Raw genomic sequence first — 27,113 nt, forward strand, 5'->3', positions numbered from 1 at the left:
GGCAATCTTGAACGGGGCGGGGCGGGGCGGGGCGGGGCGGGGGGTGCGTTTGGGATGATCATTCTGTTGTTCTGCTCCGTAGCTTACACACATGCTCTGTGTATTCTATTTATACGTCGATTGCCACAAGTAATTCTAAAGATTAGATGGACAGGGTCCCAGAGGGTCTTGCTATCTGCTCCCCATTCTGATTTATCTGGTGGTGGGAACCTGTGTGTCTCCTGAGCGCCTGGACTCCAGCTTCCCCGCCACCCACTTCACAGACAGATGCCCTGAGAAAACCCTCTGCTGTCACTCCCACTCCCCGCCCCCACCTGGGCTCAGTCCACCACACCGTGGCCCCTGCCCCGTCACTCCCCTGAAGACCTCGAAGCTCAGTGGGCACTTTCAGTTCTGGTCCCGTGTGACATCTCAGCATTCGCCGCTGCCGTTCCCTGCCCGCTCCTTCTCCAGGCACGCCTTCCTTGGCACTTAGGGTGCTTCCCCTCCTGATATGCCTTCTATGTCTCAAGCCCCTTCTTGTTGACCTCCTTTGCTGGTCCCCCCACCCGAGCCGCCTCTCCCTTGCCTGAATGGTGGTGCCCACAGAGATCTTCTGAGGCCCCACCTCCCTGCAGCCTCACGTGGCCTGAGTCACTGAATGCTGATGACTTCCCAGCCCAGCCCTGGCCTCTCGCTCCTGAACTCCAGGCCCAAATGTCCGACTGTCCACTCAACCTCTCCACTTGGATGTCACACGGGCACTTCAAGGGCATGGTCAAGTCCAACTCCTGACCTTCCCCACACAAGCCCGGTCCCCTTCCTGAGGTTTGTATCCATCCATCCGAGTGCCTGAGCTCCTGGGAGTCCGTGTTGGCTCTCCGCTGCTCCCTCACCACCACACTCCCCCCACCCCATCTCCAGCCCAGCCCTTCCACTTCCAGAATGGCTCTCAGACCTATTCTCTCCACCCACACCGAGACCTTCCTCATCCTAGTGAACACCACCTCTTGCTTGTATGAAAGCCATCGGTTCCTCAGCCTCTGCTCCCAGCCTTGCCCAATCCACTCTCCCCTCTGCCTTTGGTTTCTTCTTTGTAACGTGCGAACCTGAGCATGCCAGTCCCCGCGACCACCCTCTGGGGGACCCCTCAGCCTTCCGCGACTCGGCCACTACCGACCTGCCCGGCCTCCTCTTCCCTCGTCTCCCTCCAAGCTCTGCCTCAAACCCCACCCGCCAACCACACTGAACCTCTTTCAGTTCCTTGAATTGCCTGGTTGCCCCCGGAACACCGTCTCCCCCAGCCCAATCCAGAAATCTCCCGCTCCATCCAATTTCCGCTCCTGCAAAGCCTTCCCAGACCACCCTCACTCTCACCTAGAGGACGTTAGATGGCCCCACAATGTCACGGTGCCCAGTACATTTCTTACTCTACTCTAGCACTTTATACCAGGTGCTTCGTAAACCATGTGTCTCTCATATTAGTAAATTCTATGCCTCGGCCAGTGGAGACCTGACTTACTGTCTCCCCAGTGCCTGCAACAGGGCCTGGCCCCTACTAAGCAGGTGGTAAAACATGCTAGAAGGGAGAATGAATAAATGAACGGCAAGCACTGTGCTTTATGTATGTTATTTCATTTAATTCTTACAAGACTCCTTTAAGGGAGGTAGTCTCGTCTTACAGGTGACAGAAGGGAAATAACTTGCCTCAAGTCACACAGCTGGCAAATAGAAAGTTGGACCCAGGTTTAACCCCAAAGACCACACCAGCACCCACCCCTGCCGGCCTCTGGCCATGCCGCCCCACCCCTCATCTCGCAGGAAGCTGGGAGCCCTCCAAAGGCCCCATCAAGGTTGGGAACTCAGGTGGAGACAGGCGAGGGTTACCTGGAAGCATGTGGGCCCCGGCCTCCCTGCAGGGATGTCCGACTGGTAGAAAACCTTGAGCTCTGGAGTCAGGGCAATGACAGTCTTAATCACCAAGGAGATGATATCAGACCAGACCTTCTTGATGTCAACACCTTTGGAAGACAACCTACAAAGAATGCTAGAAAAAGTCCGTTTGCTGCCCGTGCTAGTACTGTCCGAATGGACAAAGTTACCACTATGGATGTTCAGCGAGTAGTTGGTTAAGTGCATAAAGATGTGGTGCAGATTTTTGGGGTTGGGCTCCTGATATGGCTCCGTGCAAAATCTAGAGAGTCCGTCTTTGGCTATATAAATCTCTAAGGGGTCTAAGGACTTGAGTAAGACATACAGACGAATATCAAACTTGAGTTTGTCGATAAGAAGAGGTTTGCAGATGTACTCCTGGACCACCGCTGGCCTGCTCTGAAGGGTCCCTGCCAGGCGGATGTCACTGGGGTCTTTAATGAGGTAGATTCCATCACCCTGACAACCACCATCGGGTTTCACAATAAAAGTGGGCTTCCAGGATGGGTCACCGTCTTTCACCATTCGAACCTGGTGGGGGAAAAAAGAGTGGCTGCATTATATTCTGGACCCCCAAGTCAGAGCAAGACCTCAGCAAATGTTTCGTGAATGAGTGACAAAGTGAGCCCTGCCTCTGTGAGCATTCACTGAGCACCAGGGAGATAATACTGAACTAGGTACCAAGATAGTGACCTAAGGACTGCCCTCGGCCTTGTCCTCAAGAAGGGGGACTGAGAGTCAGGCAGATCTGAAGTCACAGGAGCTAGGTTCAAATCCAGGGTCTTTGTCAGTTATGGAGTCTAACCCCAGACAAGTCATTTAACTCATGGTTCTATGATGATGGTAAGGAGGAAAAGGAAGATGACGAGGAGGAGGAGGAGAAGGAGGAGGATGGCTAACACCATTTATGAGTGCCTATTACGTGCCAGATAACTCCACTAGGCACTGCACATTAGTTACCGAGTTTACCCCTTACAGAGAATAGGATTCTCTTTTTACAACATAGGAAGCAGAGAGGGCACAGCAGTTGTTAAGAGTGTGGGCACTGGAATCTGACTGCCTGGGCTCGATCATGGCCCTGCTGCTTACTGCGTGACCTTGGGCGAGTTACTTAAGTTCTCTGTGACTCCCTCAGTCTGTAACATAGCAGTAAGATTGCACTGAAGAATAAATGAGATAATGAACGCAAAGGTCTAAGCACACCGAACCTGACTCGTGAAAGGCAGCCACGAAGCCTAGCTATTCCTAACTGTTAAGGATGAAGTGATTTGTCAGCTGAGGGGTAGAAGTGGGATTGGAATCTCGATCAAGGACTCTACAGCACCTGCACCTTCCTCTACCCTGCCATGTCTCTGTTTCTTCCTCTTCAAAATGGAGATCTACAAACCTACCCTCACTGGCTCGCGGTAAAGAAATAAACTAAAATGTGCAAAGGGCCGAGCCTAAGACCGAACAGGGAGCTCGTGCGGGGAAATGTTCATGCCATCATTTATATCTATTACTCAGTTCATCTGGTAGACTGGGCCCATCCTCCTCCAGTCTGTGGAGATCTTTTTTTTTATTTATTTATTTTTTTTATTTTCTTTTTTTCAACGTTTACTTATTTTTAGAACAGAGAGAGACAGAGCATGAACGGGGGAGGGGTAGAGAGAGGGAGACACAGAATCGGAAACAGGCTCCAGGCTCTGAGCCATCAGCCTAGGGGCCGACGCGGGGCTCGAACTCACGGAGCGCGAGATCGTGACCTGGCTGAAGTCGGACGCTCAACCGACTGCGCCACCCAGGCGCCCCTGTGGAGATCTTTTTGAAACTAGATTCTGCCATCCATAATGTCTGCTGTCTTCCCATCTCCAGGTCAGCAGGACATTCACATAATTATCCAGGGCACTTGACCAGTCCAGACAGTCAGTCTGGATCTGCAGGTCTGCATAATTCATATGCACCCAATTCCCCCGGACACTTGTCAGGTCCTCTGTGCAGCTGTGGACTGAATGGCGCGCTGGGGGAGGGGAGCTGGAGGAAACGCGGGGGTGGATGTGAAGGGGGCAGCCGGTCTCTCTGCAGCCTGTGATGTGCCGGGCCCCAGAGCAGGCCTTCCATTCTGAACTCTGTAACTCAGAGCCGAGCCTGGGGGGGCCGAGGAGGTGGCGGGCCCCAGCACTGGGCTCGCCCCAGCCCTCCACCTTTGCTGTGTAAGCTCAGCCCAGGACATCTGCACTCTGGGTTGTACTTATCTCTCTGGCCAGCCTATATTTCTAAGTGAAGCTTTTGCCAATTCCTTGGGCACTATCGGTTACTCCGGGCTTGTAAAAGATCTTTAACAATGGAGAAACACTTAAAACCTTAATAATGGTCCACATCAATTGTTTCCCCTTGTCAGCAAGATTCGAGAATGGAAGTTCATGAGAGATCAATGCAAGCCTCCCAGGGCCCTCCACTGAGCCTTTCTTGCAACTGTGACCTTGACGTTTATGTAGTTATTTAATATTCATCCAAAGCATTCATACATTTGGCCCTTCACAGTAAATATAAGCAAGCTGGAGAAATGGCAGTTATGGATCAGGAAGTGAAAAATGTCAAGTTTGCAGCGATGGATAATTTTTCCCTCTGGAAAGCTTTTACTATGCCAAAGATACTAACAGTTCAATATATTATCGGGAGCAATATTTTCTCCTTTGAATTCAGTGTATATGCCTTAAATAAATTAAACTACGTGGTCAATAGTCTCTGTCATTCATTGCATTACTGAATATTTCTTCTGCTCTTTGCCAGAATAGGACCATACAAATCATGATTATTAATACTAATGGGATCATTGAAATTTTAGAACTGGAAGGATCCTCAGAGATCAATGCCATCCAGTCCTCCCATAATTCAAACTGGGAAGCTGACCTACCTGGCTGGTGGGATGGTTCCGAGGAGATGGAGGCTGTCTGACCTCACCTCAGGTTCTCTATGCCAATTTACCTCTACAACATAAAATTAAAGGCCTCTTTCTCCCGAATACTATAGGGAAGGTTCTCTTCATGTGGCAGACAGTTGGGATCCGAACTCTGGCTGTACAATAAGGGGGCTGGCCCCCGAGCACGGCCTTCTTGGAGCTGTAACCACAGATGCTGAGTTTGCCAGGACTTCCCCAGTTCCAGAGCTTCTCTCAGGTTCCTAGCTTCTTACGATAGAGGCACAGTCTATGGGAAAGCCTCATAGCTCTTCCAAGTGGGGTTCCCATAGCCACCAGATCCTTCAGTGACTTCTATTTTTAAAAGGGAAAGAGATTTTCCAAAATTCATATTCACTCTCCTCCGAGGTTTTACTCAAGGGTGGCCCTTTCCCTCCAGTTATTAGAGTCAAGCGCTAATGCACTGGTTCTTAGTGAACTCGAGGACCGGAATAAAAATACAGTCTATAACTAGGCCTCAGCCCGAGAGAGAGTCTGATTTAATAGATCTGGGATGAGACCTGGGCATGTGTATTTTGGAAAAACATGACGAGTGATTCTGATGTTCCCTTAGCTTGAGAATCGCTGAACCAATGTGAATTAAAGAAAAATACAATCTGGGACCAACCTAGAGAATGAAGTTTTCTGCATTGATGTTAGCCTGAACGCGAGGAAGACCGGCACGTAGGCTACAGCTGATGGTATCTCCAGTTTTACCCAGGGCTGCTGTTGGACGTGAAATCCATTATCTTGTAACTATGCATGGGTGGTTGAAAGAGATGCAAACAGGATGTGGTGGCCTGACCGCTTGCTACTCATCCGGCCTAAGGGAAAATTTATGTGTCTTTTACTGCCCCCTAGTGGATATCTGAGAAATGTGACTGGGAAAAGACCCCAGTTCAAAATTCTGACTTTTAGCAGTAACCCGCTCTACTAATAATGGTCTTAAGGAAGCACCACCACAAAGAGCTCCCTCAGTAGACTGTTACGGTAAGATCATACTCGGAATGAACTCCTCTCTGAAAGACTAGGGCTGGCCAAGGTCATATTCCGTGTTCACGCTCTCGGTTCCTTAAATACATTCCACGTTGTTCTCCCTACCACATAGATGGGACTATCTGTCAAAATTCTCTCTCAGGATGTATAAAACTTTTAAAATTATGGGCCGCATGAATATAACGTCCTGTAAATATATATCACCAAAAAAAAAAAAAAATCCATGACTTCTATACTCTTCATTGTGCCTTTTTGTATTTTCCAAACTTTCCGTTAGGAAAAAAGAAAAAAAACAGAGGAGTGTGGCAAGGGTGGGCAGCATCAAGGGTCTCTAAATGTAAATGTACAAGGAATACTTCTCGGTGAACCGATATTTGTATATCCGTGTTCGTATCAGCATGACTCATAATAGCCAAACCTGAGTGTCCATCAACAGATGAGGGGATGGACAAATTGTGCTATTCCCGTCCAATAGGAGATCATTCAGCCATAAAAAGGAAGGAAATTCTGACACCTACTACAACATGGATGAACCCTGACATTATGCTCAGGGAGATAAGCCATCACACAAAAGGACAAACACTGAACGGTCACCCTTACATAAAGTACCTAGAGGAGTCAGAATTCATAGATACAGAGTAGAGTGGTTACCAGAGACTGAGGGGAGGGAGAAGTAGAGAGTTAGTGTTCGGTGGGCACAGAGTTTCAGTGTGCGGAGAGGAAAAGGGTTCTGGAGACGATGCTACTCAACTATACGCTTAAAAATGGTGAAGATGGTAAATTTTATGTTACGCATATTTTACTGCAATGTTTTTGTTTTTAATTTTTTTAACGTGTATTTATTTTTGACACAGAGAGAGACAGAGCATGAGCAGGGGAGGAGCAGAGAGAGGGAGACACAGAATCCGAAGCAGGCTCCCGGTTCCGAGCTGTCAGCACAGAGCCCGATGCGGGGCTCGAACTCACGAACCAGGAGATCAAGACCTGAGCCAAAGTCGGACGCTCAACCGACTGAGCCACCCAGGCACCTTAGTTTTTTTAAGTTTAAAAAAAAAATTTTTTTTTCAACGTTTATTTATTTTTGGGACAGAGAGAGACAGAGCATGAATGGGGGAGGAGCAGAGAGAGAGGGAGACACAGAATCGGAAACAGGCTCCAGGCTCTGAGCCATCAGCCCAGAGCCCGACGCGGGGCTCGAACTCACGGACCGCGAGATCGTGACCTGGCTGAAGTAGGACGCTTAACCGACTGCGCCACCCAGGCGCCCCTAAAAATTTTTAATAAAAACACGCAAATAAATAGCTTTTTGGTGAGTTAGGAAGAAAACTGAAATAAAAAAAAAAAAAAAGCAGAAAATCTGATTTCTAGCCCCAATTTAGTCAGGTCATTTCTGATGGTGTGACCTTGAGACAGTCACCTAACCTCCTGGGCTTTGTTGTATTCACCTATAAAATAAAGAGGTCACACTAAGGTCCCTGGCTTCTGCCATCTAACAGGTTCTGAACATTGATTTATCTTGATATCACCGGAGTTGAAGGCTGTGTTACAAACACACAAGGGACATTCATCAGCGGACAGTTTATGCTGTGCCACCGTGAGGAGTGCAGCGGGAAGATCTCCAAGAGCAGGAGATCTGGACTGGAGATTTATGATGCACTTGAGGAAGTCAGCTGGGCATCTGGGGGAAGCAAGCTAAAATATTTTGAGAGAGAAATTCAGCAACTGGAATACTAAGCCACAAAACATCATTAGCAGCGAGTGCAGCTGAGAGGACAGTTGCTGAAGAAACACTGTGTCTGCAACACCAGGGAAGTCGAAGCCGGTTGGAGCGGTCCTCTGTCACTCAGGTGGGTCTGCATTCAATCTTAGCGACGGAGACCCTTGGTGTCACAGGCACAGGCAAAACAGCTTCTGGAAGACAAGCAGATGTCACAGAGCGCATGCGTGCGGGGACCGGCCCCTTCCAACCTCCGCGGACTGAGCCTCGCTCTCAGGGCAAATCCCTACTCCCAGTGTTCAAGGTGATCGCCGAGTCAGCGGAGGACGAGGCAGTCCCCAGCGCCAGACAGGAAGGGGCAGCGTGGGAGGCAGACAGGTGACACCAAGAGGAAGAACCGTGCAGGTATCGTCCTGCTGCGGTGGGTCTTAATGAAAGCGGGGGAAAGACAGACCAGTCTGGGCAAGCACAAACCGTTCCCACAGCTGCAGAACAGAGAGCAGTGAAATGGGCAGAGGGCTGGAAATGGCACCAGTGAGGTGCTTGTGGGCCAGGCGCTGTTCTAAGCACAAGCACGTTACATTATCATCTCCCTTCATTCTCCACAACCCTATTTTACGGTTCAGGAAATGGGGCCCCAGCGGTGTTAATTAGCTTGCCAAAGGTCACACAGTCAACAGGATACGGAGTCAGGATTGAAACACAGACAGGCGGTTTCCAGAGCCCATATCTATAGTGAACGAGGGAAGGATGTGAGGAAGATGAGGGAAAAAGACCACGGCTAGGCATGGGGTGGGGCCTGACAGGGAAGGACCCTGAACTTCATTTTAGGGAGTCTGGACAATGTCTTGAAGTAATGGAGTCACTGCAGGGTTCTGAGAAGGAAACAGCCAAACTGGATGCGTCCTTAGAAACATCCCTCTGGCTGCTGCACAGAAAATGGCGTGGAGGGGGCAGAGGTCAGGAGCAGAGAGGAGGAGCCTGAACAGAGGCTGGCAGAGGGCTGAAGGGGGAGAAGGCAGGTTTGAGAATATTTTGGAGGTAAAATCGACAGAACTGGGTGAGTAGGTGAGGGAGGGAGGAGCATGAGGACAGCTCCCGAATGTCTAGGTGATGGTGGTGGTATTCCCAGGGAAGGGAAGAGGAGAGAGGTCTCGGGAGGCCCGGCGGGTGATGGCTGTAGCCTCCGTGACGGGCCCAGTGACACAGGGATAGTTCAAGGGGGGAGATGAGCCCACCTGGGAACGAGAGGCTAGAGGAGCAGAGGAGATCACAAAATGTCTTCTGTTTATACTTGATCCCATAAGCCACTGGTGGATTTTCAACCTGGGGGTGGTGGGCACCCATACCAGTCATCTGCAGGAGGAGGACGGTTTGGAAAAAACAAGACCAGACGCAGGAAGATTCGGGGCTGTCAAAGTCTTGAAGGCCCGGGCTGGGCCGGGCTGGGAAGTGAGGCAGAGGTGGGTTCGAGGGCACCCAGTGACTGGATGCAGGTGAAGGTGAGAGGGGCGGCTTCAGTGGTGTGGGAGATAGCACAGCCCACGGTTTAGGGAGTGCAGGAAGGGGAGCTGGGGTGGGAAGGGGACCTGGGAGCTCCCCTCGCTGACCGGTATTCACGGAGCCAACATGAGACTTCGCAACGTCGTTCCTCAAGCCCCTTACTGTTCATGGGAATTGGACGCGTTGTCCGCTGTCTCATACAGATACACACTCGACTCTCGCGGTGACTTTCACAGCATCAGCAAAAGTAAGAACTGCTGTCTGGCTGGGGTGACGCTCATGACTCAGGTTTTTAAACTCAGACATGGAATATCTTGAACTGGAGGATATTTGGAAGGGTATCCCAGTACGCTTCTCAGCCCACTGGCTAGTGGGGAGACCACAGGCCCCACGGAAGGACCTGTACCTGCCACTACATGCTCACCCACTTCACCACTCCCTGGCTTTTGAAGCATTCCAGTTCCAGACACTTAAGTGCAAATTGAAAAACAAAAAACAAAAACAAAAACTCTGTTCGTTTTATCACTGGTGAGTACCCTGGGTTTCCTTGAATAGTCGAAAAGAAATGCCATTAATTACTCCCACGGAGTGGTATCGGACCACTCGCGTGTAAACCCTTGGCATGGCTTAAAAGGCCCTCCTTCTCTGGCAGGCTAGCCCTCACCTGCTAGAGCCGCTGCCTCATTTCTGTCCCCTCCCTCCCCTCTGTCCCACTTTCTCTCCTCTACACCCTCACAGCGTTTCCATCCGCCTCCATCAGCCCCTCCCCTTCTTTGCCAGCAGAGCCGCTACTGAGCATCTAGGACCCAGCTCACAGGTTCCCTCTGAGCATCCTTTCCTGGCTTATCACCCTCCAGACAGAATGGCCACTCTGGTCCTCTGTGCTCCCATGGCTGCGGCATCTAAACTTTCTACAGCACATCTCTATCAGGTTGTAATATCACCTGTGTCTTTAAGTTTGGAGCTCTCTTGTATTCCAGTTACGTAGTTAAGAACTGTACATTATGAAAGCTAAGAACACGGATGCTGCGGCCGACAGCCAGCAGCGGTACAAAGCCCAGTGTTGCCGCCACTTACTAGCTCAACAATGTTCGTACCTCTCTGTGTCTCAGTTGGCTCACCTGCAAAATGGGACTAATAGGAGTGCCTCTGCCTTAGGGCTGTTGTGAAGATTACACCAGTTAAAGAATGTGAAGTGCCAGGCAAACACGGTGGGCTGTTATTATTATTTATTCTTCTGTCTCTCCCATTTGATTATGAGCTTGTTCAGGATGAAGACCATGCCTTTAGTCTAGTCACTATTCCCATACGTAGCGGGGTGGAAGCTCAATAAATACTTTCCAAAATACTATCAAGAAGCTTGATTACTATGACATATGTGAACTGCAGGAATATTAGTTAACAGATTTGTAGCTGACATTGCCAGATAAACCAACTTCTCCTGTAGAAACAAAATTACTTTAACAAGTAAGAAAAGTTTCCTCTAAACTACCATTTGTGGAACACATATCCTGTGCTATACGCTTTGCAGCTACGATCTACTGAATTCTCACAGCAACGCTGCAGGGAAATAGAGGCTCAGAGACGTAGAGTCCCAGGGCCAAAGTCACACAGCTAAGAAACAGTAAAGTTATTTGAAATCAAGTTGATCAGATTCAAAAAGTCTGTGATCTTTCCGTGACAACTCTATTCTTTGGGAAAACTCAAAGCAGTTAACATGCAGGAACTTTTGTTTAACAGGCAAAGTATAGAAGGAGATAGTTGTAGGAATACACAGTTATAGCCAAGAGAAGCAGGATTCGTCTTGCTTTAGCTGGGGCCAGCTGCTGTCAGAAGAGTGATTCCAGACAGCCACGGAGTGGCCTTGTATCATCATACCCAGTCTGGCCAGGCCCAGGAAGGAGTCATCACCGTGTGTGCATGAACGCACGCGCACACACGCGCACACACACACACACACACACACACACACACACACACACTCTGTAAACAAAGAAACTAGAGACTTGCCCAAGGCCACACAGCTAGTGGCAGAGCCGGAACTGAAACACAACACCTCCAGGTTTCTAACCCGAAGTGCTTTTTACTATATTTGATTCAGTCATCTGAAGAGGTCTTTTAAATTTTATTTTATTTTTCTTTAAAGTTTATTGATTTATTTTGAGAGACAGACAAAGAGAGCACAAGTGGGGGAGGGGCAGGGACAGGAAGAATCCCAAGCAGGCTCGGAGCCGTCGGTGCTGCGCCCAACGTGGGGCTTGAACCCATAAACCATGAGATCATGATCTGAGCCGAAATCAAGAGTCATGCTTAACTGAGCCACCCAGGCGCCCCTGAAGAGGTCTTTCTTTCTTTCTTTTTCTTTCTTTCTTTCTCTCCTTATTTTCAACGTTTTTATTTATTTTGAGAGACAGAGCAGGAGCAGGGAAAGAACAGAGACAGGGAGACAGAATCTGAAGCAGGTTCCAGGCCCTGAGCTGTCAGCACAGAGCCCGACGCGGGGCTCGAACCCACAAACTGTGAGATCGTGACCTGAGCCAAAGTCGGACACTCAACTGACTGAGCTACCAGGTGCCCCTGAAGAGGTCTTTTAGAAGAAAACCTGGAAAGAAGTTCTCTCCTCATTCTGAATAATAACATTTGTTTGGTATTATAATAAATTTGGAAGTGCAATCGCCTTAGCCAATCTTCAAGCCTCCATTCTAGGGAGACTGAGGAAATGGAGGCCAGAGACTAAAGAAGCCTGCGGTCACCCGGCTAGAAGGTAGAACTGGAGCAGCAGTCCTGGGCCCAAGCCGCCCTGCCTCTGGAAGATGCTCTCACTGTACGGGGAGGTGGACAGAGCGCCACGCGAGCTCGAGGAAGCGGGCGCTCACAATCACAAAGACTCGGAGGCAAAGAGGAGCCTCTCCACGGGCTTTACCCAGATCCAGCCTGTTGTCAACGCAACGTAATGGATCCCACTCTTAGTGCACGGCAACTTTATGTGGGCCGTAATCTATCCATCATTAGTGAGCTATCAAAAAGCCACTCTAGAATACACCTGGGACTATAAAACCTGCTTAGTAGGAAGGAACCAGTCATTTCATGAGACTGTCCGTTTTCCTCTCAGGTCTCCCCTCAACACTGGGAGAGGGGACTCGAGGACAGCGGCTCAGCAGCCAGGCATCAGCCCTGCCTGGTATCCCCAGGCTCCCCCCTTCTCCCTTGAGTTCCCTGACCAGGCTCTGACCAGGCTTGCTGGGCCCGAGGCTGCATCCTAGGGGCTTCAGGGTCCTTGGACACAGGAGGGTCCCGGCTGCAGCTCCCTTTTACCACCACCAGGTCCATGCGTCTGAGTGTCTGTGGGGGCAGCAGCCGAGCAGAGGGCACGGGCTTGGGAGTCAGACAGACCTGGGTTCAAATCTCAGCTTGGCCGCTTCCGAGCTGAGCCTTGGCCAAGCTAGTTAAGCTGTCTGTATTCAGTATCCCCACCTACAAGACGGAAAGAATACCTTGCATTCGTATTTAACCCAGTACTATTTTTTATAGCACTACTTTTCATTTCACGTTACCTTATTTTTTATTATTCTGTCCTGGTCTCCTGATCATCCTCCAGCTTCCATACTGAAGCTCGTCCCTGACCTACTTGGCTGGTATCTGAACTACAGCACTGTGCCCAGTGACTGGGCCTGTCTCCTGCCCCTCAGTCCTTCCCTGCTCCCCTCTGACAGCAGCCTCACATTCACCCCGGCAGAGTCCCACCCAAAGCCTGGTGTGATTCGCTGGCCCCTGCAGGCAGACCCTCGCTCTGCTACCAATCTTATATGGTCCCAGTGAACACTATCAGAGTCCCCTCCATCACAGGTGAGGAAAAGTGGGACTTACCAGGTTAGGTATATCCCCCCAGGTCACACAGTTTGCACACTAGGGAGCCAGGATCTGAGCACACGTGTACGTCCAAATTCCCAGAGTCCCTTCCCCACAGTCTCCTACTGAGACCCCAGAAGGCATCATAGCTGATCCCACCCGGAAAGCAACACCTGATTACTAAGCCAGGTCCCCTTCCAGCTAAACTTGTTTCAATACTGAGGGTTTCCTGCTAATGAACTGGCGAAATAATCTTTAGCTCACCTCCAAATGTACATGACCACACTAATCAAAAGAACGTCAGATCACCAGCCCTAGCTTGTCCTGCTTCCTAACACCACGTCCTTGAATCTCTTGCATTCTTACCGTACTTCACACATTGAGCTTTAACCACCCCCCCCCCCCACACACACACACAAGAATATCAACGTCATATTTTGCAACATTCAAACCAGGAGTCCTCCTTCCGATGCTCTTTTGGCTAAAATAGCACCCCCGTTTGCAGTACAGATCAGTGCCAGGCAATCGGCTATGAGTGTTAATACGTACACATGAGATCTAAGCCTACAGGATGAGTAATAGCTCTTTCACTGTTGTGCTTTGTAACTAGAGCTTTCTCCCATACCGCAAGTCCTACAAAAAAAGGGGCTAAGTTAACTGAAATGCTAACTCCCCCACCCTCATCTGTCCCCACGTAGCAAGGAAGATTGCGTGGAGCGGGACTCAGCAAATGCCATGTCTTCCATTGTTCAGTATTGTTACCTTTTGTCCGAGATCACAGTTAACACTCTTTCCAGGGCTAATCCCCAGGGGATTCCAACCACTCCCAGGACTTCAACTAAAGCACCCTGCACGCAGCTGACTACTCATCCTCTTATCTCTGGCACACACCTCTCTCTTGGGCTCCAGAGCCATATAATTAGACATCTCCATAGGCATCAAAAATTCAGCCTGGCCAAAACCAAACCCGTTGCCTCTTTCCTCAGATCCACAGATCCTGTGTCCCCTGTATCAGTAAACAGTGCCACCATCCACCCCTGTCCCCAAGCCAGAAATCTGGGCGTCACCCTGGCTTCTACCTTCTTGCCCATCACCTGCCCTATCCAGTCACCAAATTCTGACATTTCTGTCTCCTCACACGCCTTGCTGTCCTCTACTGCTCTCAGCATTTCTCACCTCTGTTATTGTGATAGCTTCCTAGGCGGCTGGAAGAGCTCACTTCAGGCTCTGTACTGGGTATTTCCACAGATTCTCTTCAATCCTTAGGAGATTCTCTTCAATCCTTAGGAGCAACCCTATGAGGGAGGCACTGGAGAGTGAGCCATAGGAAATCACCATTTTCATAGGTCACAACCAGCCATACAGATACAGGCAATTCCATATGGTTCAAGTGAACACTATCAGAGTCCCCTCCATCGCAGGTGAGGAAAAATGGGACTTACCAGGTTAGGCATATCCCCCCAGGTCACACAGTTTGCACACTAGGGAGCCAGGATCTGAACACACATGTACGTCCAAATTCCCAGAGGCTACATTTTGTCTGCTAAATTGTACCGTCTTTCATATACCAGATTCTAGAAGAAGGCTTACAGCTTAATATTTTAAACATGTAATTAATAATAATATATAATAACCATGCATGAGCATTTAAAACTCACTTGCATTACAGATGTTTTACTGAATCCTCAGAGCTATGCTATGAAAAATCTACTGATATTGATTTTTCTTTTTTATTTATTGAAAAAATATATATATAGGGGCGCCTGGGTGGCACAAGTTGGTTAAGTGTCTGACTTTGGCTCAGGTCGTGATCTTGCAGTTTGTGGGTTCGAGCTCCACATCGGGCTCTCTGCTGTCAGCACAGAGCTCACTTGGGATCCTCTGTCCCCTTCTCTCTCTGCCCCTCCCCTGCTTGCGCTCTCTCTCTCTCTCAGAATAAATAAACTTAAAAAAAAAATTAAAAACTATATTCTTGGGCAAAACACCTAAATTCTCTGCCTCTGTTTTTTTCATGGATAGAACAGAAAGAATGATATATCAACCTCACAAGGGATGTCTTGAGGACTGAATGAATTAATATGCGTGAAGCGCCTTTGAAAAGTGGTGCTGTAATTAATTAATTAATCTTTAAAAAGTAGTGTCAGGCATGTACTAAGTGCTACATAAATGTTTGCTATTATTATTTGGTGAGGAGGGGGCGGATTTTCAGTTTACTGGCTATCATTTCTTAGTCAAATATGTGTTCTATATTTATACGCTTTTTTCAGGAGATGTGACTGACATGTAACATATTAGTTCCAGGTGTACCACATAATCTTTCAATATATGCATATTACAAAATGATTACCACAATAGGTCTAGTTAATATCCATCGCCACACATAGCCACAAAATTTTTAAGAAAAATGAGATGAAATGAGAACTTTAAGATTTACTCTCTTCGCAACTTTTAAATAAACTATACAGCATTATTATTTTTTTAAAGTTTATTTCTTTGTTTTAGAGAGAGAGAGAGAGAGAGCGAGATCAAGTGGGGGAGGGGCAGAGAGAGAGGGAGAGAGAATCCCAAGCAGGCTCCACACTGTCAGCAGAGCCTGATGCGGGGCTCAATCTCATGAACCATGAGATCATGACCTGAGCCAAAATCAAGAGTTGGTCGATTAATCGACTGAACCACCCAGGCCCCCCCCTACAACACAATATTATTAACTATGGTAACCATGACTTATTTATTTTATAACTGGAAGTTTATACCTTTTGACCCCCTTCACACCCATGTTGCCCAAAATGTTTCTATTTTTGTTGTGTTCTTTAGTATCCTTTGTGCATGTGTGTGATACCATTTTTAATAATGTTACACAGAAAGGATCTGAGGTTCAGAGAAGTCAGATGACCTACAAATCACAGTCAGGACATGGCACGTCAAATGACAGGAGGGCAGGGAGAGTGAGGAGTGGGGTGTGGCAGGGAAGTCTGAGGTGACTCTGGGGACCAGGGCCACAGACCCAGACGCTTGCTGCCCTGAGTGCCAATGGCATGGCCTGTTGCTGGGTGTGCCCAGCCCCAGGTCACTGGGCAGGCAGGACAGCAATGCAGGTGCTGGTGCTGCTGGGCAAGAGCTCTGATGTCTACCAGAAAAGCACTGGGCATAAACCTGACAAACCAAGAAACCAATCTCCTCTGAGAACCTGGCCGGGCAGCCAAGTGCCCTTCTGGGAACTCATCAGTCATTAGCCTGATCATTTACAGCAGGAGAGTGAGAACAGGATCTCCCGCCAGGCTCCAGTTTTCAACTGCTGGTTTAAATTTCAAGGAGCACGAAGGTGTTGACATGTAGGAATTACTTTTACATGCCTTTGATCATGTGAAGCTCTGTGGTGTTCTGAATGAGCGAGCTGGTTGGAAGCCAGGCTGGGCTGAGTTTTACAAAGGAGCTCCTCCCATGCCACTGGAGGCCAGCTTTATGAGCACTTGTCCTCAAATAAACACTGTCTGCTTCCCCCACCCCACTCTGTTTCAATGGTAGCAGGTGGCCACTGGACAAATCCTCTGCCTACTCTTAGATGGGCTCACAGGCACTGTCAGCCCAGCATCCCCTTTGTGACCTCAGTGGTCATGTGTAAGGAAACTTCCCTGTTTCCTAAATGCATCAGAGAGTGGCAGTGGAGGCCACTCTGTGTGGGAACAGGCTCCCCTGACTGTTCCCCTCAATCCACCTTCCCCATGGGGATATCTCTGTAGCCGCTGTCTCCACCACAAGGGATTTAGGACAGGAGGGAGTTTGATCTCCGCTAACGCCCCGAACCAAGCATGCGCTCCAACTCTTTCCTTACTTCCCCACAGCCTAGATGGGATCAAGCTCTAAAAGACTGTTATTAATGAATGACTCAAGGAGAGCAGAAGGGAAATAAACACAGAGAAGAGCACGCAATGAGACAGTCCTGTTTACGGAATTGTTTATTCTCATCTCAGTACAACAGGGCTCTGCGGTGTGACCTTGGATGGCAGAAGGTAGTGTTTTCCCATGTCTAGGAGCACACCTAGATTCCCTGGAGGCTCAGCTAAGAGATCCCCTAACACTGACGCTGGAAAGTTCTCCCTCTCTAGGGAAGACCTCACCTATGACCCATAAAGACAGGAGAGTTATGCAACCACCGCAACAGGACAGCGGTCAGGATATCAGGATACAATCCCATAAACTGAGCAGCCACAGAGAGATAAGGTACGGGAAATAGTAGGGTATTTGTTAGCCCCACAGCGTCAATATCTTCATCCATCAAAAGGGGATTATAATAAACCTCTCTAGTCCAGTATTCTCCAGACCTTCAAGACCAGACAACACTAAAGAAAAAAAAAATTTTTTTTTTGAGAGAGAGAGAGAAAGAGGAGGGAGCAGGCAGAGGAGGGGCAGAGAGAGAGGGAGAGACTCTTAAGCAGGCTCTATGCCCAGCACAGACCCGACGAGGTGCTCTATCTCATGGGGTTCGATCTCACAACTGTGAGATCATGACTGGAGCCAAAATCAAGAGTCAGACACTTAACTGACTGAGCCACCCCTGTTCTCAGGTGCCCCAGAGAACACTTTTTAAATTATAATGTATTTGGGGGCGACTGGGTGGCTCAGTCGGTTAAGCGTCCGACTTCGGCTCAGGTCATGATATCACGGTCTGTGAGTTCGAGCCCCGCGTCAGGCTCTGGGCTGACAGCTCAGAGCCTGCAGCCTGCTTCAGATTCTGTGTCTCCTTCTCTCTCTGCCCCTCCCCTGCTCATGCTCTGTCTGTCTCTGTCTCTCAACCATAAATGTTAAAAAAAAAAAAATTTTAATTATAATGTATTTGGAGAACACCGACAAGAGCTCACGTATATTCAGATTAATAATGTGGGCTGATTATAATTTCAATATCTAAGACATGGCGATGAGGTGATATCAGTCAATGGTGACGTTAGTCAATATGTGTTTCAACATTAAACACACAACAATTAATCTGAGAGACAAGTTACTATTTTGCCTTTGCCTTGAATCCAAATAGGCACGATCTCCTTATTTGTGTTTTGCTCATCTAATTTTTAAAGTACCCCTGGTTATCTGACAAAGGGTGGAGTCCGAGAGCAGCAGAGATAAATCTGAGTGATTTTACTCTGATAAGCCATTTTAATCTGAGCTGTAAGCCCTTTCTAAATATCTAGAAGCTTCTTTAAACATGTCACGCTGGGGGATTGAAAAGAGCAAGAGGAAGAAACAACCATGCATTGAGCGTCACAGTGCTGGGCGCTTTACAATGTTCTTATTTAACACACTGTGGAGTGAATGTTCATCTGCCTGCAGTTTTACAGAGGATGAAACAAGGATCAGAGCGTGAAGCAAAGAATAACACAAGGCCACACGCGCAGCTGTGGGCAGTGTCAACTCAAGCTCCAGAAGCCAGCCTCTTTCCTCCACACCTTTCCACTCCTTCGGAAAAGGAGGCAGGGGTATTTGACATCAGCCTGTATGCTCAGTGCTTGTGCAGTAGTGGCCTTCCTGCTACACTAAAAGCTTCGTAAGGACAAGAACTCAGGCATGTTCATCACAATAATCTCAATGTCAAGTACAATGTCAAAGACTGGAGCCAAGAAAGCTCAGGAGACATGGACACAACTTTGAGATTTCTGAAGTGTAGTCATAGGGTCTACAGGGGACATATATGTTCCATGGGACCAACAGCACCAAACCATATCCAGCGGGGATGGGGAAGAGAAGATAAGACACAGGTAGAAAGGTCTCAACTTGGGAATAATTAAAAAATTTAGAACAGTCCTCGGTGGAATGAACTGCCTAGAAAAATATTAAATTGCCCATTTCTGAAAATGACCAAGTACAGGCTGGCACCTGGGCACCTGTCCAGGTGTGGAGGGCACTCACCCAGAAGAGAGTGGCCCGGATGTTCTCTCGGGTCCTTTCTAATTCCTGTGAGTAGTTATCCTTTGGTACTCCTTTAGCTCTATGGCTAATTAATATCTCTGGAGGTCTGTGTCTGCTTAGGGCTTCCAGGGTTCCTCCATACACTCTTTGGAGAACAAGGGTCATGACAAGACGGCTTGCAGGGTGGCACTGTGCTGTGAGAGGTCACGACTCTCCTACCCAGCGTGGACAACCTCCCTGTGAGCAAGCTCTGGCCACCCAAGGCAGCGAGCTGAGGCTGCTTTCCCACCCAGGCAGAAAGACAGAGGAGGGTCGCCTTCATTCCAAAAGTAAAGTGGGCGTCAGGGAAACCTGAATGTTAGACATAATTCTGGAATACGATTCTTAAAAATTAAACACCTTCAAGCAATATAACAGCATTTGTGTTTCTTAAGGAAGACAGATGAACACGCTGTGCTCCGTGGAGATGAACACCAGCACTGCCACCAAAGGAGGGCTTTGGAAAGTTCTAGGAGTGTTTTTGCCTGTCACAGTGAAGGGAGAGCACTACCAGCATTTGGTGGGCAAGGGCCTGAATGCCAGACAGACGGCTGTGCCCTGAGCAGTCTGCTGTACCTTTGTGAAGTCAAAGACCTATGGATATGTAGCATGGAGCTGGCCTAGAACACAACTCTGTCACAAACAAACAAAAAGAATTTTCTACCTGATTTAAGTTGAGCATCACAATTTTCCAGAAATGCAACAATTGTACAAATAGAGGGCAAATTACACTCTGCCCTTTCTTGCCCTGGGATTTTATCAATATTTCAGAAGTGTCACCTCACTGATGGCATGGTGGTTTATGCTATCTATCTATCTATCTATCTATCTATCTATCTGAGAGGCCGAAAGACAGACACTATAATGTTTAATCAAACTGTCTTACTTTGCTTATACCCAAAGTTATTCATTATAGGTGGGTGCAAGCATTTGACCACTTTCGTATGTCTTTCAGGATAACAGTGCCAAAGCATTTACTTACTGAAATGCATACATTTTCCTTTATTTTCTCTTTTAGAGAACATTATGGGTGTTGTTTTGTTTTTAAACAACGTGTATAGCTTGATTATATTTCATTTCAGGATGATAAAGATAATATCACAAAAATTTTTTTTTTTAATTTTTTTTTTCAACGTTTATTTATTTTGGGGACAGAGAGAGACAGAGCATGAATGGGGGAGGGGCAGAGAGAGAGGGAGACACAGAATCGGAAACAGGCTCCAGGCTCCGAGCCATCAGCCCAGAGCCCGACGCGGAGCTCGAACTCACGGACCGCGAGATCGTGACCTGGCTGAAGTCGGACGCTCAACCGACTGCGCCACCCAGGCACCCCAACAAAATATTTTTTATAAAAAGGGGAGGGCACTGGGATGACACCTTGTAGCAACGGCACACTTCACGCCCACCAGAAGAGACCAGCGATTCTTGGAGACTCAACTAATTCCAAAATTGGGGCAGGGAAAACGTAACAAAAGCCTGGACTATCTTGTGGCAAAAAAGTAAGAGAGTGCTCACAGAGCGACAGGAAGAACACAGGACTCCACTGGTCAAATCTTGGATAATCTGAACATCAAGATAAATAATGACGGTAAAGGATTATAACTCACTGGGTAAAATAAGAATCCACGAGTCGAGTCCACACTAAATATGCAGGCACACCTGCAGAGGTAAATAAATGAGAAGACAAAGCTTCTCCTTGCAGTAGAAACTCAACCAACAAATGTAGATAGAATGACGGAGTTAACTAAACACCACTTGGTGACCATCACAATAATAGCTGATTCAGGCAAGAATCACTGATGGAGGTTAAAACAAGAGGGTGAAAATTTGAGGAGTAGCAGGATATTATATAGTCTTAAAGTATCTTCCCACAAGGTACTTATCAATCCAAAAAGGGAAAACAGTACTTTTTCAGTGGCAATCTGGCAGACACAACCTTAACCAAAAGATGAAAGTTAACATCACCAGGAAGAAGACAGCACACTGACATCATGTGCCTCCGGAGATGATACCCCTGAGAAAGACATGACACTGTTTCTGTGCTATTCTTGCCAAAGATGCCTTTCCTGAATCTAATAATGAGGAAACTCCAGACAAACCCAAATTGAGGAGCAATCTGCTAAATAGCTAGCCTGTACTCATCGAAAATGCCAATGTCATGAAACACAGAGAAAGGCCAGCACATTCTCCCAGATTACAGGAGGCTAAAGAGACAACTGGATCCAGTTCTTACACTACACGTTATTGGGATAATTGTCAGAATCTGAGTCAATTCTGAGTATGATCAGATCAGACAATAGCACTGGATCGATGTTAATTTCACAATTTTGACCCTTACACTGTGGTTATGAAAGACAATGCCCTTTTATTTAGGAAATACATACAGAAGTGTTTTGGGGTAAAGGGGCATCAGGCAACTTACTCCCAAAAAAGGAGAGAGAGGGTGAGGGAGAAAGCAAATGTGGTAAAATGTTAATATTTCGGGTTATTTGAGTGAAGGGTGTGTAGAAATCCTCTGTATTAGTTTCACAATTTTTCAATCAGTCTGAAATTAGGTCAAATTAAAAAGTTCGAAGAAAACGGAAGGGAGCCATCAGGTCCAAAAGGACAGAGAAGCACTATCACTAGATCTTTTCTGGCCAAACAAATCCTTTTATCCTGCCTTTCTAACTCGTCTAGAAAATATGATGGGTGAATTTCAGAAGGCGGTGGGAGAGCGGGTGTGCGTTTCGGGGGCAGGAAAGGAGGAGAGAATCAGTTATTAATGAGCTGGAGGACTCGATCACCACGTCTTTCTCAACCCGGGCCTCTCGTCTGCCTTGCTTGCCTTAAACTAACCTCCCAAAAAGCAATGACACAGAAAAGGAGCTGAGCGAGAAACAGCAGCAGAGCTCGCTTTGTTTCTTCAGAGACGAGGAAAGAAGGCACGGGCAAAGCAATTTTCATAATTCCCTTTTGAAATAGGCACTGAAGTCGAGATCGGGGCCACTATTTTGTGGGAGAACATGAGACATGTGTCCTCAAGTGACTAAGGCGACATCACTAGGAACTGTTGCAGAATGAAACCAAAGGACAAAAATTGAAGGGTGAACAATGACCTTTTACTCACTTTGGGAAGCAGGGTTTTCTTGACCTTTAAAGTAGTCTCCCAGAAAAATGTGTGCCACTTTCCCTTTTTCTTTTTAAAAGCTTGCCATTAGAGGGGAGAAGCAGGTGAAGGCAGCGGCTCCCTAATGATCATGTTCATCTCAACATTCCACATAATATATCAGTACTGCGAAGGGGCGAAACTGTAACAGCTGCGATTTAAAACACTACATGTATTTGGGGCCAAACTGAAGTTTAGGAGATTAAGCAAAAGAGCTTCTACTCTCTGTGCTATTGCACAGGGCTGTCTCTGAGGAGGAAGAAATCTAGGGGGAAAAAAAATGTTAAGCCAAGCTGGGATCCCATTCAGTCAGAGAGAGGTCTTCACTTTTTTCCTCTCCTAAATGATCTCTCATCAAATAGTGAGATAATTAGTCTCAAGATAAGGTTTTTATGAAAAATTAAAATAAGTCCATTTCCACATTTCCAATAAGCCAGAAATACCCAGAATGCTTTGTCTAGGCATCCTTAGCACCGGCTTAAATTTCCATCGAAGACTGCAAAACCTCTTTCATTATTCATTCATTTCACACAAATGCCTGAGGGGCCCCTTTGTGCTGGGCAGTGGGGAGGTGGAGACGAGTCTGACCAGGTTCCGGCTCCCCAGGGCCTCCAGTCCAGCAGGGACCACAGGAAAGTAAATGTCCGCTCACGGAGGGACACAGGATGATTCTCATCGCATCCCCATGGTGCTACAGGTGAGGAAACTGAGGCTCAGAGTAATGAAATAACTTCCCCAAGGTGCACACTTAGGAAGTAATTTAATAAAAGGATTTTAAACTTTGGGATCTATACTGACCCCAAACACTTGCCTCACTATCTTTCAACCAGTTACATTGGAAAAAAACTACTGTGTTTTGGTGTCCTATAATTGGAGCGGGGTATAGAATTGGGGCCAGAGAAAATTGTCCCAGGGTCTGGGTGCAGGGGCGTGGGAGGTGGAGTGGGAGAAGGGAAGGATCAGAAAAGACCTTCTAGGTTTGGTGACATCGACTCCGACACAGGAAACTCAAGTGAACAAGCACAGGAAGAGAGTCTCTGGCAAAAGAAACAGTCAAGAGACGCAAGAATGTGAACAGATGTGAATCTTTCTGAATGGGCTTCAGACCCCCCAGGAAGGATGGCTTGGCCCTGGCTACAATATTCGCTAGTGTGGTCCAACCGCCACCCGGATGACCGTGTAGACCTGGCTTCAGTCACCCTCCTGGGAGGGGCTTGGCAGAGGTGAGGAGACCGTGGTTGCCCCAGGGCAGGGAGCGGGGGCAGGCCAGCCCTGCAGAGAGCACTTCTAGAAGCCGCAGTAGTGCAGCCTTCCCTATCTGCGCCTCCCTAAGCCCGGGCTGCACTGACCCGGCATTAGCAAGAAGATGATTGATTACACAAGGCCCTCGGTGCTCCAGTGAAACCTTGGAGGAGAAATCTGTGCAGAATTTTAACTGCAGCGGGGAGTTTTATGGATGTCCAGGAAAGGCAAATTCACAGAATCACAAAAGCTTAGAGGTGGAAAGGTCCTTAGTGATGCTACACGATCTTCTCTCTTTGCAGAGGAAGCACTGACGCCTGGAAGCGGGGGTGGAGAGGGGGGCGGGGGAGAGATGACTTGGCCAGGCTTCCACAGCCGGTTAAGAGGTGGCACCGGGACATGGCACCAGACGCACAGGCAACAAAAGCCAAAACCAACAAGTGAGACTACATTGAACTAAAGATGTAGTTCTGTCCGGGGGAAGAAACAATCAACAAAATGAAGAGGCGAACTATAGATTGGGAGAAAATATTTGCAAGCCCAACAGCACATAAGGGGTTAATATCCAAGTTGTATAAGGAACTCATACAATTCAACTGAAAAAAACTTCAATTAAAAAATGGGCAGGGGCGCCTGGGTGGTGCAGCCGGTTAAGCATCCGACTTCAGCCAGGTCACGATCTCGCGGTCCATGAGTTCGAGCCCCACATCAGGCTCTAGGCTGATGGCTCAGAGCCTGGAGCCTGTTTCTGATTCTGTGTCTCCCTCTCTCTCTGCTCCTCCCCCGTTCATGCTCTGTCTCTCTCTGTCCCAAAAATAAATAAACGTTGAAAAAAATTTAATTTTCCAAAAAAAAAAAAAAAAGGGCAAAGGACCCAGACAGACATTTTTCTGAAGAAGACATACAAATGGCCAACGGGAACATGAAAAGATGATCAACATCACTAATAATCAGAGAAATGCAAATCAAAACCACAATGAGGTATCACCTCGCTCCTATTGGTGAGACTGTAAAGTGGAACAGCCAGTGTGGAAGACAGTTTAGAGGTTCCTCAAAAAATTAAAAATAGAACGACCAGCAATCCCACTTGTAGGCATATATCCAAAAGAAATGAAATGGTTACCTCTGAGAGATACTTGCACCCCCATGTTTGTTGCAGCATTATTCACAATAACCAACACATGGAAACAAACTTGGGGTCCATCACCAGACTAATGGACAAAGAAAATGTGGTGTATATATAAAGTGGAATGATATTCAGCCATAAGAAAAGAAGGAAAATATTGCCATTTACATGGATGGACCTTGAGGGCATTATGCTAAGTGAAATAAGTCAGAGAAAGACAAACACTGTATGATCTCACTTATATGTGGAATCTATATTTAAAAAAAAAAAAAAGTGTAAGTTGTAGAAACAGAGAGTAGAATGGTGGTTGCCAGGGGCTGGGAGGTGGGGGAAATGAGTAGTGGCCAAAGTGCACAAACTTCCAGTTATAAGATGCATAAGTTCTGGGGCCTCTGATGTACAGATATGGTGATTACAGTTATCAATACTGCATTGTGTACTTAAAAGTTGCTAAGAGAGTAGATTTTAGATGTTCTCACCACACACACACACACACACACACATACACACATACACACAATGTAGTTATGTCAGGTGATGGATGTATTAACCAACCTTATACTTATGGGACAATCATTTCCTAACATACCCCTATGACAAATCATCACGCTGTACGTTTTAAACTCACCCATGTTATATGTCAATTACATCTCAGTAGAACTGGGGAAAACAGAAAGCCAGAACTTGAATCCAGGCCACCTACTCCAGCCCAGCCCTTCCTTTCACATTAAATGACTGCCGAGGGCAAGGATGTATGTGAGTTGGTTTGTTTCACTAGCACCCGGCACTTAGTAGGTCTCAGGAAATGTCTGCACTGAACCATGCCAGAAATCTGAGTGCACTGGCCATTGCAGAGCCACACAGAACCATGAGCAGGGACCTCCGATTCTGAACCCCCATGTCCTCATCTGTAAACTGGAGGCAACGACACCTCCCCCATTGAGTGAGGATAGCAGAGGTCGTGTACTTGGTAAACTGCAAAGGTGCCAGTTGTCACGTGGGCCACTTAAAAGGACTTCCTAATGAATAGGACCTAGGTATGCTTTTCCAGAGAGGAGCAGCCTCTTGGGTTTCAGATGGTATCATTTTTCCAGTAAACAAATTGAACTGTTAAGCAAGGGGCACAAGAAAGGCATGATATATCTAAGCGGGAGGTGAGGTTCTATTTTTGGCAACAAAGAAAACGAAACTTGAAGCAGATGGGGAGGTGAGACCATGGCTCCTACAGAGTCACTGCCAGCAGCTCTGAATCATCTGCCTTCTTCTGACAGCTGGGGTCCCCTAACTTCTGTCTTCAGTCCTTTACTGGTTATGCACCAGAACCCCAGGCCACGGCCGCAGCCTCGGTGGAAGCCACGCTGAATAAACAGAAGGCATTCCAAGCTTGCTGCAGATGTGTGTCAGAGCTCCGTGTGTGGGTGGGGGTTGGGGCATCATCAGGGAAAGGGCAGCACAACAACCACCGTCTCACTGGATGGTCAAGTTCCTCATGACCCAAGTCCAGCCCACACCCTTATAAAGTGACAGGCTAGCTCATACTGATACCCTTGACCTCAGAGGAGCCAACTTTTGATGGCTAAACGCACAAGAGACAAAATTTTTAAACCTGCGCATCTGCATATTAATTTGCAAATATACTTGAGTTCCTATTGGGTGCCAGGTGCTGTGAAAGGTGCTAGGGACACAGTGATGAGTGAGACCCATCCCATCACTAGCTGCCCTTGTGGGACTTGGAGAAGGAAAGAAAGATTATGAAACATGCAGTTACCAAACAGTGAGCACACATAAGTGCCAGGAAGAGAGAAGAACAAGGTGTTGTCAAGGACGTGCCCCTGACTTGGGGGGCAGAGTAGGTTTATAGGAAAAGTATAAGAAAACAGCGGTCTGAAGAATGAGCCTCATTTGTCAGGTGAAAGAAAACAGCATCGTAGGTGGGAGAGGGACACAGAGGATGGAGACAAGTGCTCTAGGTGACAGGAGAGGCATGTACAAAATGCAGAGTAAGGGAGGCCGCGGTACCTAGAAAGCTGAATATGGAAGGATATGCCATAGAAAGGAGTGGAAAATGGTGCCAGCTGAGGCTGTGGAGAGGGCCAGGGCTCCCCAAGGCAGGTTGAAGGCGTAGAAACTTCATCCTTTGGGTAAGCCATTGGGTGACCCAAGCCAGCCAAATCAGCATGTCATCGATATGCAGGAGAACGATGCGAGTAATCAAGCCAGCAGAAGGTGGTTTGCTAAGTGCGGAATCAGGACAAGGAATACAAACTTCACATTGAAGGTGTTGTTCCTGCCTCGACTCTGACCCACTTATAACTCCACATTCTCCTAGTTCCTACACCCAGTGGAGAACATTGTTCTCTGGGGTTTTTGCAAATAATGCACTTCATTCAGCCTCGAGGAGCTGAATCAATAAAAGCTAACTGAGGTTGGTAACTGGAGAGGAAAATGGAAGAACCTCATGCTCACTGACTCTGTCCAAGAAACTGCAAAACATTATTGAACAGGTTTTTGGCTTTATTCACTGAAAAATTCTTCTGCTACGAAATACAAACTCCTTCACCATAATAAATACTGTTTTGATAACAAAACTGTACTTTTCTCAAATACCCAGATGGAAGACCATATGCAAAATAAACTCCAAGGAATTTTTTTATTGGCCATCTGCTGAAGAGGGAAAGAGAGCCTGCGTCCTCCTCGCCACAAAAATTTCCACGGAGAATCCTACTTGCTTCCAGCTAGTGCC

At 47.5% G+C, this 27,113-nt stretch overlaps 1 protein-coding gene across 13 annotated transcripts in view; it reads right to left on the bottom strand.

Annotated features, from left to right (window-relative positions):
- Positions 1-27,113, bottom strand: part of TTLL11 (tubulin tyrosine ligase like 11) — a 245,870-nt gene that overhangs the window by 141,985 nt on the left and 76,772 nt on the right. For 11 of the 13 annotated variants that reach the window (XM_040482196.1, XM_040482190.1, XM_040482191.1 and 8 more), the window contains one exon: positions 1,867-2,442. The exons of 1 other annotated variant lie outside the window; for it this stretch is intronic. In XM_040482196.1, the coding sequence (XP_040338130.1) occupies positions 1,867-2,442 (576 nt within the window). Of the gene's footprint in view, positions 1-1,866; positions 2,443-14,090; positions 14,201-27,113 lie in introns of those variants that run through there. One more of the 13 variants, XM_040482203.1, reaches the window with a different exon arrangement.

Source organism: Herpailurus yagouaroundi, unplaced genomic scaffold (genome assembly GCF_014898765.1).
Source record: "Herpailurus yagouaroundi ecotype Mexico unplaced genomic scaffold, PumYag 160, whole genome shotgun sequence".
Classification (NCBI taxonomy): Eukaryota; Metazoa; Chordata; class Mammalia; order Carnivora; family Felidae; genus Herpailurus; species Herpailurus yagouaroundi.